The 15322-nt window shown below is 45.1% G+C and overlaps 1 protein-coding gene across 1 annotated transcript in view; it reads right to left on the bottom strand.

The window, feature by feature from the left end:
- Nucleotides 1–15322, bottom strand: part of Adam10 (ADAM metallopeptidase domain 10) — a 141879-nt gene that overhangs the window by 33160 nt on the left and 93397 nt on the right. Inside the window, exons 5-8 of the mRNA XM_023712550.1 lie at nt 10893–10993; nt 4375–4524; nt 2603–2695; nt 61–244 (exon numbers count right to left, since the gene is read on the bottom strand). Of these exons, the coding sequence (XP_023568318.1) occupies nt 61–244; nt 2603–2695; nt 4375–4524; nt 10893–10993 (528 nt within the window). The remainder of the gene's footprint in view (nt 1–60; nt 245–2602; nt 2696–4374; nt 4525–10892; nt 10994–15322) is intronic.

The raw sequence follows: 15322 nt of genomic DNA, 5'->3' as shown, positions 1-15322 counted from the left end.
CCAGGCCCCAGGCCCCAGGCCCCTGCGCACCGCGCGTGCGCGGCGGGGGCGCGCAGCTACCTGAGGGCGCCCCCACCCAGGCCAGGCCGAGCACCCCGTCGTCGAAGTCCCGGTCCGTGAAGACGTAGGCCAAGCAGTAGTCGTCATGGTTCTGCTCCGAATTCAGCTCTAAAAACTTCTCCACGCCGATATTGGGGAAACGGAAAGGGTTTGTGGGGTCCTTCTCATCCGCAGTTGTGTTGATCTAAGAGACATCAGGCCACCAGCATCAGCAAATCCCCTGCGCCGCGCCTCGCCTCGCTACGGGGTGCGGCCCCGGGTGCCTCAGGCCTAGAGCGGCCCCTGCGGGGCAGCCAACGCCGCCCCGCACCGGGCCGGCCACAGAGCTGAGGACTGCGACCCACGGCAGTCTGCCACCGAGCCACATCCCCAGCCACTTTTTTTATTTCAGGCTTTGAGCTAGAGGCTCAGGAGCTCCCTGGAGGGGACCTGGGCTTGGGAGCTCCTTGCCTCACCTCCCTCCGTGTTAAGGCTGCAGGCACACACCTCTGTGCCAAGCCCAGAGCTCTGCCCTACCCACTGACTGCCAAACACATTCAGTTGTAGTCAGCCCCAGAACACAAAAAGATTCAAAGGCAACCACATGTATATTATAAAACCACCCATAATTTAAAACACAGACAGCTTTCTACTACTGAACATAAAAATGAAATTCTCTGATACTTCCGTAACACTGGCTATCTGATTACACGTTAGAAATATATTATTAATATTTAAATATTTACTGATCAAATACAAATTTTAAACTATTTAATGAATTACATACACCCTTAACAAATGAGATTTAAACTATGATTCTAAGCCAGGCACACCCCTGGAATTCAGGAGACTGAGGCAGGAGGACCGCCCAGAGCTCCAGCCCAGCCTGGACTACAGAGAGACAATGTTTCCAAACAACCAAAAAATTAACAAATAACAGTTTTAATCTCAATAAAGATCTCAAAGCAAGCAGACACCACTCATGTGTACACAAGCATTTCTTTTCCAGAATGCGAACCATTTTACTTCTGAAAAAGGTGTTTCTGGGGCAACCAACCCACTTGGGTCCCCCTTCTGTCCTCCTCTTGGACAGGAGTTGTCTTTCCTCCAATAAATATATTCTGCTCTCTCTCTTAAAAAAAAAAAAAAAAAAATGTGCTCCAGCCAGGTGTGGTGCACGCCTATAATCCCAGCACTCAGGAAGCCGAGGCATCAAGGCCAACCTCAGCTACACCACAGTGAGACTCTGTCTCAAAAAAAAAAAAATGCTTCACCAAACTTGTTCGGCCATCCTCTGCTTTCTACTGCAGATTTCACTGCTCTGTTCACTAGGCAGTAACACCCAGATTCTACGTGCTGCGCAGCACTTTCACTCACTCAGTTGTGGCTGGACACAATCCTCAGTGCACGAAAGTAGCTGACTACAAAGAGCTCTTACATTGCAAGTCTATACACTATATTTCACCGTGAGACAATCCAATTTAAGATTTAATTACACTGCCTTTAAAAAGGAGAGCCGCCTGCCGCTACATTATTACATACACTATCATTTTCTAGTACACACATTTATCTAGTCAACCATGTTTTAAGAGAAACAGGGAAACAAATATAAAGAACACTGTGGCAAATACTTTTGTAATAGATTTAAAAAAAAACTCAGGCTGTATATTCAGTGTATAAAGTCTTAAAAAAATGTACATGCACATTCAGGAAACTCAGAAAATTTCTGAAACAAGTAGCTCAATTCGTAACATAGGCTTTTTGTTTTTTCTAGTACTGGAAGCTGACTCAGCACCTTGCACCTGCCAGGCACATTTATTTACTTATAATCTGCCACAGTCAAGCTCATAACCACTGACCCTGGGACTCCGAAGCGGCTCTTCTGAAAAACTGATAGTTTCTGGAATCTTGGGCAATATTAACACAAAAAAGGTTTCGTGGTCAAATTAATTAAGAAAAATATGGTTTTCTTTCCTGAAAGGGTTCTTAAAACTTGATACAAACTTTCAGAAAAAATTATGGCATAAGTATTTTTCCAACTTCTGGTTTTAACACTGTATCTATGCTCCTTCCCTGGAACCACAGAGCAAATCTTTTTTTTCTTGGTGAGGGGGTACCAACAATTGAACTTGGGGCCTCACACTTGCCAAGCAAGCACTGTGCCACTGAGCTACATCCCCAGTCCCCACAAAGCAAATCTTGAGCTGGGGAATAACATAAGAGTCTGAAAAACGCATCTCGTTTTCCAGGAAGTTCCTGAGGGGCTCAGGGCTTTACTAATGGTGTACTGATCAGACAGAAACCTGCTGTTCTTCATCTCTAGTTCAGTCCAGATTTAAACCCTGTAGATTTAATCCTTCAACCACGAAGCCAAGTGTCCTTATGTGTACAAGCCAGGAGTACATATGAACAGTCAGTCAGTCCAAGCTAAGTATTTAAATTACTTAATCATTGTTAAAAGCATTTGTTACATAAACATGAAGCTAAAAACCAAGCATTTTCTCTTTGATAAGCAGGCCTATTACTTCACTTCTTAATTTTCTTTAGCTTTGAAAGCTCTTACTCTTATGCGTTTCACCATGAAACTGATGTTTCGGATTCCCGAGAAGTCTGTGGTCTGGTAAATTGTGTCAATCGCTTTGACATGACTGGATATCTGTCAATTGAGAAAAAGAACAATTAGCGATCATTCTTCTCAAGTAGGAGAAAGATTATGAACTTTCAAGTCCAAAATCTGGAATTAATTATGTCCCACAATTTTCAGATTTTAAAATGTCTCATCACAGATTGGGCAAAAAAATAGCAAAGATTAGTGATACTCTTTGCTTCCCAGACTCTTCTCTGGCCAAATGCAAAAGCAAAGCCTGCTCCTGCCCGGTCCCGTAAAAGCCACTCCTCGGTCCGCCCAGTCACAGGCCCGTGCCTCTTCACACAGCGCTTCCTTAGGTTGGGCAGTGTCTTCATTTATGCTAAGACTGACTCAAACTGGGCCACTGTGACGTACGGGACTAAGGCAGCGCTCACCCGGCTGCCGTGTCCACCAAGCATTTGCTCTGTCTGGCTCAGCTGCCGCCACAACACTCCGGCCAGTCCACTGTCCCACCCTCTCTGACGGCGACAAGTGCAGACACTACTCCAGGCCTGATTCCACCTGCACTTTAAGTACTCGGCTCCCCTTCCCTCTTCTAAACATCCCTATCTTTATCTGTCTCCATCTGCCTTCAATCAAACTTCTCCCTCTTGCTGATGCCAGCCTCCACCACACGTTCAAAGCGCTCTCAGAGGCGCTGGGGTGCTCAACAGCATTACATCTGTCTCTTGTATCTTTCACTGCTTCTCTACTGAGTCACTTTCCTCGGCCTACAAACTCGCTCATGTTCACCTATGTCCCCCAGGCCCCCAAATCCATGTTATTTCTAAGCCACTGGATTCTTTTGTCTTTTTCACATCTCTTGAAAGCTTTACTGCCTCCTCTGCTCAACTTCTGCTCAGTCCAGCAGCTGAAAGCCAACTTCTACGCAATCACACAATTCACTGTGCATTCTCCCTGAAACGGGCCTGCCAGGCCCCTCCACTTTCTCGTGCTCCCTCTCACCTAGCCACTGAACACAGCACGGTAGCTTCTCCCAGGACCCAGTCCCCCACTGCACTCCACGTCGACAGCTCCAGGCTAACTCTCCTCAAGTTCCAGTTCCACCTCCTAAGTGAGTGATCACTTGGGCTTTTCTAGCCATGTCGTTTAGGCTGGCCTTGAACTCACTATGGACTCACCTGGCTTGCACACACAGCTAACACTAAGCTGGTGTCTGCCACCACAGTGAGCCCATCCTTTCCATGGGTGGTAGCCCATCTCCCAGCTTCAAATCCTGTGACTCCAAATGCATCGCCTGACCTTCCCTTCAGGGAACCCTCACACCACTGGGAAGGAATATCCTCCAAAGTGTGAACATTTGTAAGAATGCAGAAGACAGCGCAACGAGGAGCCCCAGAGAGTGCTCGGCACGGGATAACCCAGAGCAGAAGCCCTCCGAAAGGCTCCTTGATCCCTTGTGTCCACAGATGAAAGCCATTCTCAAAGGTACGCAGGCTCAGCTGGCACTCGATCCTCAGCACCAGCCCACGGCACAGCACAAAGGCAAGCTTCCAAGGCACCACCTCCCTCAGGAAGTGCGCTTCCCACACTGCTTCCGAGCACGCCGTCCTAACTGCCTTCCATTATTTCTGCGCTTACCTGGTGGATTCCACCACATCCCCTTCCTTTTCTCCAAGACAGTGTATGCACCACAGAAGCATGATCCAACAGAAAACTAAAATAGCGCATCATCGCACACGCACCTGGGCGATCACAGCTTCTCGTGTCCCGTAGTATTTATAGAAGAGGTGATCAGTCTGAATATAAAGCTGACAAGTATTTCTTTCAGCTAAAGTCGTACGTTTCTTCCTCAGGAGTTCTGGGCCATTGGGAGCATGTTCTTCTTGAGGTTTCTATATACGAAAAAAGAGTTTTTTCTGATAATTAGCAAGATTTCCTATATGATTTTTATAGTTAAGAATACACACAGTGGGCTGGTGAGATGGCTCAGTGGTCTAAAGCACCTACTTAGAACAAGCTAAGCAAAGCACAGGGACCGCGTTTCAATCCCCCAGCACCACATGCCAGCCAGCCCGCCCCCTGGTGGGCTGAGCTGGCCACACATTAAATAAATAAATAAATACATACATACATACATACATACATACATACACACAGTGGGCTGGGCATATACACCTACTAAGCAGTTTCGCACTACTATGATGCAGTGTGGTTCTCAAGGCCAGTAGCAAGGTCTCTGGGGAATGCAGACCACCGTGGCCGGCAGGCAGGAAGACACGGGGGCCAAGCAGCGAGGAAAGGGAGCACATCGGGGTGCTGCACACAGCACAGCCGGGTGCGGACCGGCCGGCCCTCCTCCAAGAGGACTACGGGGACAAGTGCAAAGGGAACACAGAGAGCTGGTGGAGGAGACAGAAACAGCACACACGTCCACTACCCTACACTGCATACATGTACCAGATTTCATGCCATAACATATGTTGTATATAACATATATATATCAGCATATATGCTGATCTTGTTGATGAAAAAAATTCCTTGCTAACATCATCTTGGGTCAAATGCTAGTCTCCAGACACGACTAAATACATCAAAGCTGCAGGGAGTGGTACATGACATATAGCTCAGTGGCTCAGCAGCTGCCTGGCAGGCACAAGGTCCTGAGTCCGATACCTGGTACTGAAAATAAAAGAATTAAAGCTGTATGTGGGGACATGTGAAATCCAGTCTACCTTGAAGGAAGGTCCCTGTACACAGCTTCAATAGGACTTTGCTCAGGGTCTTCCTTTAAATGGTTTCCAGGTTTCCATTATCACTCTCTCTGTAAATGACTAAAACGCTAAGACGCGCTTCAAGTGCACATATGTGCTACACTCTTTTTTTACAACTGTTATTCTAGACAAAAAGGGGTTCTCTATAGTAAACCTACTACTGTTACAAGTTGTAAAGGCAAGATTTTCCACCCCTGAAAAAAATCTGAATGTTTTAATGTGGAAACAATTTTTAACATTTTAAATTAAAAAGTCATATGGGCTGGCCAGAGAGCTCAGCGGATTAAAGCACTTGCTTAGGCAGACACAGGGACCGGGGTTTGATACCGGGCAGGCGTGCTGCGCCAGCCCCAGCTGGGCCCCAGGGCACAATGAGACGGTGACTGGGACTGGGCATGGTGGCACACGCCTGTAATCCTGTGCTTGGCAGGCTGAAAACAGGAAGATCACTACGAGTCTGAGCTGTGCAGTGAGACCTTATAGACCCTGTACTAAATACATTTAAAAAAAAAAATTAGAAAGTCAATCTCTTTTGAGACAGGGTCTCACTCTGTAGCCCTGGCTGGCCTTGAACTCACTGCAGTTGTCCTGCCTCAGCCACCTCAAGCCTCAGTGCTTGCATTACAGGAGTGCACCCCCACACCTAGCATAACAGGTCAGTCTTAAAGCCAGGTACGGTGTGTGGGCCCACATCCTACCTCCAAAACAGTCACTCTTTCAACGAGAAGTACAGAAATTAACATAAAGGTGCTCAACTCTATTACTGAGTGGTTCAGATGCTCTTGTTGTTGCAACACAGGAGGGGGCTTGACGCAGAGCCTCCACACTAAGCTACATCCTTATGCCTTTTAAAGTGTTTTCAAAATATTTTTTCTTTTCCTTAAAACTTGGAGACAGGCCGCCACTAAGCTGCCCAGATAGGTTCAAATTTACAATCCTTTCGGCCTCAGCCTCGCGGATGGGTTTCATTCTGTCTGCTTTTCAAACCATCACGCACTTCCTCTCCATCTCCTTTTGCTTTCCCCAGCTTTTGCTTTTCGTGTCTTGGAGTGATGTAGAACGGACAAAGCTAGCCTGGGGAACTGAACCTTCTGTCTCTGCAGTGCAGTGACTTGGATGGGTTCTCAGTCCCAAACTTCTTTGATGTTAAGGCACAAGTTTCGTTGGAGTCAGCACATTTTGTTACCCTGCAGACTGTGCTTTGGCCCTTCTCAGATCCTTCCATTCTTATATGCTTACATTCTCAACTACTTGTGTAAACTCTGAGACAGGCTCTCCCTAAGTTGTTAAGCTCCCACCTTCTGCCTCAGCCTCCTCTGAGCCGCAGTTGCAAGCAGGTGCCACCACACTGGGCTGCTTTATCAGTGTTTTAATGGAGTTGAAAGAGTTTGTCACACATTCTGACAGAAAGTCCTTTGTCAGGTGTGTTGTAAATCTTCTCTCGGTCTGTGGCTTGTTTTCACATTTTCTTCTCTGTGTCTTTTGAGATGAAGTTTTTAACCTTGATAAAGTTTAGTTCACACATTTTTTTGTTTTGTATCCTAAGAAATTATCTATCTGAAAATCATAAAAATTTCTTCTATGTTTTTTTCCTGTAAGCTTAAGTCTACTGTAATTTTTACTGAACTTTTTTTTTTTTTTTTTCAGTACTGGGGATTGAACTCAGGACGCTTCACTTGCCAGGCAAGTGCTTATTCTATTGAGCTATCTTCCTGGCCCGTTTACTGAACTTTCTCTTTCACTTCTTTCACTTTTTTCTTTCCTTTCATCACACTGAGTTAATTTTTATATAAGGTCTACAGAAGGATTCTTCTCCCATAGGATGTTCAATTGTTCTAGTACTTCAAAAAAAGACTATTCTTTCCTTCTTGAAATTACTTTAAGGGCCAAGAAAGATAGCTCAGAGGTGTAAGCTGTGTAACAAGACCCTATACCAAATAAATAAAACAAATAGATAAAAGATTTCTTTAAAAAAATTACTTTGAGACCTTCCAGAAATCAGACTATTCTGTTCCACTGATCTATATTTACTTACTCTTAGGTCAAGAGGACACTATCTTAATTCCTGCAGCTTTATAGTAAGTCTTGATAACCAAGTGGTGAAATCCTCTAGTCTTGTTTATTTTGAGAGGGGCTTTTTGTTTGTTTTTCCTTGTTGAAAACTGTTCTGGCTATTCCAGGTTCTTTACACATCAACCTAATTTTCAGGATCAGTTTTTCAACTACTAGATAAATCAACACTAGGATTAATAACCAATTCACTACTACTTACTAAGTTAGCTCTAGGTTATTACTGTTGTTGTTTTATGTTTGTTTGGGGTTTTATGCTTGTTTTTGTTGTTATACCTTTGCTGCAGGTTTTTTATAGATGCTCTGAACAGTCTGAGGAAGTTCTCTTCTACTCTTTGTTGCCGAATGCTGGTGTAGAAACTTAAAAACTGCTTTGTTAACAGCCCACTGGCGTAACCGTAACCGCAGGGCTTTCCTAACTGTGCTCTTCTGTGGAGCAGCTGAGATTACAGGGGCGGACCACTGCCTGAGCTGGCTCGCGTTTACTGCTCTAACCATCTCAGCTCTTAATATTTAGCCCATTTACTTTAGCATGGCCATTAATAGGGTTAGATTTAAACTTACTACCAAGGTATTTCTCCAGTTTGTCCTACCTATTCTGTGTCTTTTTTCCTACCTCGCTTTGGGGTATTTTTAACTAGATCTGATTTCCTTTGTTGACATGTTAACTACTCGCCCCTCCCATTTCTCACTACTTGCTACAGTGCAGGAAATTCCTGTTAACATTTTCTTAAAAGTCATTAGTACACATTTGCAATGACTGCACTTACCATGGGACTGGCACAGGAACATGTGTGACCACCCCTTTTCTTCCCCTCCCTCTTCCTTCCCTCCTTCCATCTCCTGGTCAAAAGCTTTAACAGTGGCCAGGCACAACAGTACCTATAATCCCAGCATTCTGGGAGGCTGGGGCGGGCAGGAGGGATGCATGTTTGAGCCCAGTCTGGACAGCTTAGTAAAATCCTGTCTAAATTTTTTTTCTTCTTTTTTTTTAAATTAGAAAGCATGGGAGATGTAGCCTAGTGTGAAAACCCTGGGGTCAAAACCTACTACTGTCACAAAAAGAGGTTTGACAGTAAGAATTCAGACTCTCACATGGCTGACACTGACAAAGGTTCTACAATCTGAGGTACAGGATCTCAAGATAAATCCTGAGGTGATTTCACTGACCTTATCAGACCCAAAAGCTACAACTCTTGTTGCATAGGTCCTGCTTTACCTTGGTCTTAACCATCCAGCAGAAAAGTGTGAAGATGAAATATGGGAAGTAAAGCCATGCTGTTATGTTGAGCTGTGGGGGACTCAGGTCAACAATTTCTGACATTGCCAGTCAAGTGGAAGACCCAATACTATTATGGACTACTGAATTCTTTTAGAATATTTTGCTGAGTTTACACATCTATAATCTTTAAATGATGGAACTTAACAAAAAAAGGGGATACAGATGAATGTCCATTTTGTATCTATGTATTCAAAGTGGTTGGGATAGATATATAGCTACATTCTCTTAATGAACAGAATGATACGTTCTAATGGTGTTTGTAAATAGGATATCATGTCCACATCTTGTACAGCAATTAACCACTAAGAAGAATGTATGCAGTGTGTTAGTTATTGAAACTGTCCTAGTGATTTGATTTGAAACTGTCTCATTGCTATTTATCAATAAAATTATGGAAAAAAAAAAAGAATTCAGACTCTCAGACTATATAGTCTCTTATCACTAGTTAACTTATCCCTCTAGCATAAAAGCTGCCAGACAAGGCATCAACACGTGGGTGTGGCTGTGTCCCAGCAGGCTATACTTAACCATGACACCAGACCTTAGAACTCACTTTGTAGCCCAGGCTAGCCTGGAACTCAGCAATCCTCCTGCCTCAGCCTCTCAAGTGCTGGGATTACGGACATGTACCACCACGCCCAGCCAGTAATTTTTTCTCACACTTATTCTGAAAAACATGCCATTTCTCTTTCATTGTATTTCTGTTAGTCTGCTGCTCCTATCAACAAGTGCAATGTATTCTCGATGGTAGTGCTCTACTAAGTCACTCAACTCAAACTCTTCCCTCCCAGCTCAGCGGCCTGAACTCATTCCCTGTGCCCATATGACTAAGACCTGTGGCATAAGCCAGTTTCGCTTCACCTGAGCACCTGCTGATTAGTTTCCTGGACCCCAGTTAAAGGTGCTCCATCTTCCTTCCTGTATCTCTAGTCTTCATGTAGTACCACTCCTCCCGCTTAGAGTACTCTTTCCAGCTCTCAGGGCTAACCTGACTCCTCTGCTCTTTTAGCCTCCGATTACTGCTCACAAGTGCTGCCAAGGCCGGGTTAGCTATTTCTCTGCTGTGGTGTGTACTATCCTGTGTACAAGATTTTCCACCCCTACTACCCTGTTTCCCTTTCCCTCCAATTAAACTATAAGCTTTCTGAGAACAAGTCTTCAGCTTCGTCTCCACACACTGCCAGAACTTACTGCATTGCCTATGACATTTGGCAGATCAATACTGTACATGCTGCCAATCTTCCATGAATGCATAGATAAAATCTCAGGTAATATTTGAAGTCCACCTAAAATAGAACTGTACATGCCATTTTGCAGACCAAAAAACAGACCTGAATTTACATCTGTATGGCTCCAGAAACACCACCCACCCTATAGTATTCAGACTATCCAAACTGTAGCAATGTTTTATCACGAAAGAAAAAAATGTTTTGACAACTATAACCTACCACTTATAATTAAAGAAAGGTGAAAAAAAAAAATTTAGTCAAACGGAAAAAAAAAAAAAAAAAATCCCCAAAACCAAAACTTTACTATTAAAAACCATAAGCACTGAGATTTTTATTAGGGTCAACAACCATCCCCGTTTGTCTAGGGACTAAGACTGTCAGTACTAAAAGAGATTAACAAGGGGCCGGGGAGATGGCTCAATGGAATATGCGCTTCCCTGGCAAGCACAAGGGCCTGAGTTCAATCCCCGGTTCCGCGCAAAAAAAGAAGGAGAAAAAAAAAAAAAAAAAAAAAAGAGATTAACAGCTGGGCATGGTGGTTCATCTCTGTAATCCCAGCACACACTGACTTCAAGGCCAGCCTGTACCACATAGTGAGACCCTACTGCAAAATAAAAGAACAAGTGAACAGTAAGGCAAACCAGGACCAGTTGGCACCTTTAATTTTACATATACTACATTTATATAAAACACACAATTCAATTCTGAAACACTTCATGATGGAACATGGAAGGCCAATTAGACTGTGGACACGTCATATTTTGGGGTCCCACACACATTCACACCTCTGCCTCAGCACCACCTCTTTACTACTGGTAAGTTACCTGGAACCTTAGCATAAAAATGTAAGTATTTTACCACAGTGGCTCGGGGACACAGGCTCTGGACTACGAGCTGGACGGGCTCACCTGCGTGGCTTCCTCCACCCCCGTCATCTGGTACCGCTTCATCCTCTCGAACACTGAGTGGTCGGCACAGCCGCCCTGCGGCCCGTACTTGTGAGGGTAGTCTGAGGCACAAAGGAGAAGCTGTCAGGCTCTGCACGTCATATTTTGGGGTCAGATGTGGCCCACTGTCTCAGCTCCCACAACGAAGGCAGCAGGCAGGCACGCTCACTGGGTGCCTGGGAGAGGCAAGCTGCCCACCCACTTCAGGTTTTCAGATGGGGCTGCTCCTTCCACCAGCAGAAATCACTGGTCTCTAGCTTTCTGTCCTACGGATGACGTGTGGATTCTCAAACAGGACAAAGATCACTTTTTATTCTGGGTGTACTCTCTCAGCCTCCCCAATTTGGCTGCGTGGAGCCCCTTCGGTCTCAGGTTCACCTTGTTCTGTACCCTGCACCTCTCCCTTCAGACACATTGCAGGGCACAAAGCCCCCTCGCCCTCCAGCACGGCTAGGCTGGTAACACACTCTTAGTGCTGGCCTGAGCTCATTCTATCACTGCAACTGGCCTCAGTAAGAAGTGAACTAGAAACACACATATTCAGTGATGAAAGTGGATTACATTTATGTTTATTCAATGTGTGAGTCCTATGAATTCTTTACAAAGAGTAACTTATCACGTATTTCCCCTGCAATTAAACAGTGATTAATTTCTCCTTAACTTAATTAGTTCTGTTACTGCTCAACTTAGTTGTCATTTGAATGCTTACTCCAAGCCAGGCCTGGGTGCACTCCTGTAATTCCAGCACTCCAGGAGGCTGAGGCAGGAGGTGCACGAGTTGCAGGCCAGCAGGAAATCATTTAGCAACCAAGTGAGTGCAAGGTCTCAGTGAGACCAGGCAGAGGCTCTGTCCTCAGCAGGGAGCTTGGCTCAGTAGCAGGCTGGCAACTTCAGCCACAGGATGTTGTAGAAGAGAGAAGATAAGACAAGGAATTTTACAGATCCCGGGACATCAGCAGCCACCCAAAAATTTACACCAGACACTTCAAGGACTTTGTGCAGGGAGATGCAAGACAGCCAGGGATGTGTACTCGGCTCTTCCTGCCTGGTGTCCCCCACCTCCTTTCAATCCCAAGAAAGGGGCCCACTTCTCCTTGCCCCTGCCGATGGCTGTCAGTCACACCCTCTGCCTACCTGCACCCAGGTATTAATGACAGTGTGTGCCTCGCTGTGTCCTCATAAGCCTATCATTTGATCACATGCCCCCCTGCTTATTACAGTGGAACTCTCAAATTAAAAAGTTAAAAAAGGTTAGGGATGCAGGTCAGCTGAGTGCTGTGTTCAACCCCAGTCCCACAAAAAATTAAGGTCTTTTCCAGTCTCAGAAAATACTCCATCTTTTTTATTAAATTCTGCCTTAGTTCATAAACATATTTTATAACCCAGTCAGTAACCACAATTAAAATCACTGATCAAACAAAATACTAAGGCAGGGGTATGAAAGGAAGCGCTAAGAAATCTTAAGGAGCTTATAAATATAATACACTAAAATATAATTATCAACACTATGAGCGATTTCTTAAGAAAATCTAGAACCCAAGGTAGACACTACTTTAAACTATTCCATTGGAAAATTTAGTTAAACACTACAAAAGAAATTTAAGCTGGTAGTAAGTGCTAGGGGTAATGGGTAACCTACTTATAATGACAAAACAGTAATGATTTAAACTTTAATTTTTTTAATCAGAAAGAGCTGTGAAAGAAAATCAATGTGAAAAGAACGAAGATTACACTGTATAATGAAGATTACCACCATACAAGTGCACACTCAGAAGCTAACTCAGGCAAGGACGATTGGGATTGCTAGAGATGACCGGGACTGCTGGAGCGCTCCGGCCCACGTCTCGAGGGAACACGATGCTCTCCGCATTACCCATCAGCCGGAAGTCAGTCAGGAGCAGATGCCTTCCTTATGTCACCAACAGGAAATGTTCGCAGGTCAGGGCATCAAAAATGGTCAGATATGGGCCAGCAAGACAGCTCAGAGGTCTACAGCGCCTGCCTAGGCAAGCTTAGGCAAGTGCAAAGAGACCGCTGTTAGGTCTCTGGCACCATATGTTGCGCCAACTCCACGCCCAGGGTGGGCTGAGCCGGCCACCAAAAAAAAGTCACTAGATAAGATAAACACACATACACACTCCCTAAAACAAAGGTAACGTCATACACTGCAAACATATACTCAGTGTAAAAACAGAAGTGCAGCTTATCTAACCAAATCAACACTGGGACACACTGAAAATGAGGGACACGTTGCCCACTACTGACCTAGACAGAAGACGGACAATGTGTGTCATTCCACCTCAAAATCAGGATATTGAGTGAAATCTGTTAAGACGCACACGCTTAAATGTTGAAGCTTCTCTTACGTGAGAAACTCAAGGCATGAATGGGTTGGGGGGTAAACTGAGAAACGGATGCTAGGAAAGAGCGCCAGTCTCTGCGGATGGGAAGAGGACTAAGGCTTGGGGGGGGTGCGCCCACAGAGCAGGGGCGTGAGAGTGAGGGTGTGCTCTGCGCACACACTGACTCCCCTCGCACGAGGCAGCCGCCACCACGTACTGCAGCACGCCCTACTAAGAACAGAAACTTAGCACGGTGGTGCACACCTGTAATCCCAGCACCTGGAAGGCTGAGGCAGGAGGATTATAGCAAGACTGAGGCCAGCATGGGCCACATACGTGAGTTCAAGGCCAGCCTGAACTGCACAGCAAGGCCGCCTCCAAAAAAGAAAAAATTAAAAAAACAATGTATGTCATTAAACACACTCAGGAACTGGAGGTGAAGAGTATCAGAAATTAGACACTAACAAAGATGCAATAAATGCATTTAGATCACTAGAGAATTTTGTAATTTCATATAATTTTATAGATATATTAAACACTATTGAATTAATGATAATTTTAGGACTGAAATGTTATTACTATCTGGGAAAATGTACACTGGATGAAATCAATTCATATACTTTCAAAAAGCCAGCAAGGAGATCTCAGGATGTGGGAGATGTGGGAGATGGGAGCCAAGCGCTCCGCGAAAGCTGGCCGTCGGGAGGCAGCTGCGCGCACTCACTGCACACTTGCTCTAACTTTTGTCGCAGCCTTAAAAGTTTCAAAATAAATTTGGATCTGAAAGATTGTAAGAGCTGAGAAACAAGTTCAAGTAACTTTGAAAAGGGAAACTGACAGCACTACCGTGTTGGTAAGAAAGATCCGTTCGACTCACAGCTCTGCTGCTTCTCAGGCTGGCCTTGCTGAAGAGAAACTACGTACCACACAACGCGCCCTTGCTGGGCTGTGCCCACAGGCGGGGCGTGCCACAGCGCAGTGCCAAGAGCGCAGGTCTTACCCTTACGGGGAGAGCTGGGTACAAGCACCACAACCCCTCTTCTGCTACTAATCTTAACCTGAAATCATCCCAGCGAGCCTTGCCCAGGTTCTAACAGGACCCAGCATGCCTGGACCACCAAACACCCACTGCTGGGCTCCTCGCTGCCAGGGGCACTCACGTCAATCAACAACGTCAGACTTCATGGGCAACTCACAAACACACGCGTGCATACACACATGCACACACGGGCACCCACACTCACAAGTTCCTTACTCCATTCAGAGACTTATCCCTGGAATTTTGCCAGTTATTTTAGGAACTGTACATGCTAAACCATAGTGTGATCTTAGTAATTTATACTTCCACTGTTTTGTGATCTTCTGCCCTAAGACTAGGATAGTCCACTCTACAGTAACCAAAAAGTGCGCACATTCTCTGGCTGTCTCTCCCTTGAATCAGAGATAAAAAATGATTTCTTAAGAGACGAGGGTGTGTGACAGCATGATTCCTATTAAAGTAGACAGCTACCAGGCAGGCAGACAGGGCACAACAGCATGAGACAACTGTGGCCAGAGGCTGGATCTCAGGAAAAGAGAAATGACTACACCTTGTACTTTCCCTAAGGATAAACTGCAGTGAGCGGCATTCTAAACAGGCATCAGCCACCGTGGGGAGGAGGACCAAACCTCCTTCACCCTTCCTTCCGGGAGAGTCCTTGTCCATCCCACGTGCACCTGGTTCGGTACCTGCTTCCCCATTTGGTCCCCATTTACTCAGCACCACGCAAGCCACTCTACTTGTTGCGATCCTATTGCTTCACCATACTTCCATCCCACCTCACATCTACTTTGTGACTTCCCTCTGGATCAATATTACCTAAGCGACTATACCTGTAATCTTATTAAATGACTATAGTTTTTTCCCACCTTGAACCTTCCTAAGTGGCTTTGCTCAAAAAACACCCTTGAGAAGTGGGGTTCATGGGCCACCCACTTTCCAGATCTTCTATACCGCTTAGACTGAAGCTTTCTTTCTCTTAACAAATTATTATTATTATTATTATTATT

This window comes from Octodon degus, unplaced genomic scaffold (assembly GCF_000260255.1).
Source record: "Octodon degus isolate 3935 unplaced genomic scaffold, OctDeg1.0 scaffold00026, whole genome shotgun sequence".
Classification (NCBI taxonomy): Eukaryota; Metazoa; Chordata; class Mammalia; order Rodentia; family Octodontidae; genus Octodon; species Octodon degus.
The sequence above is the reverse complement of the archived record's forward strand: the minus strand, read 5'-3'. Positions and strand labels throughout refer to the sequence as shown.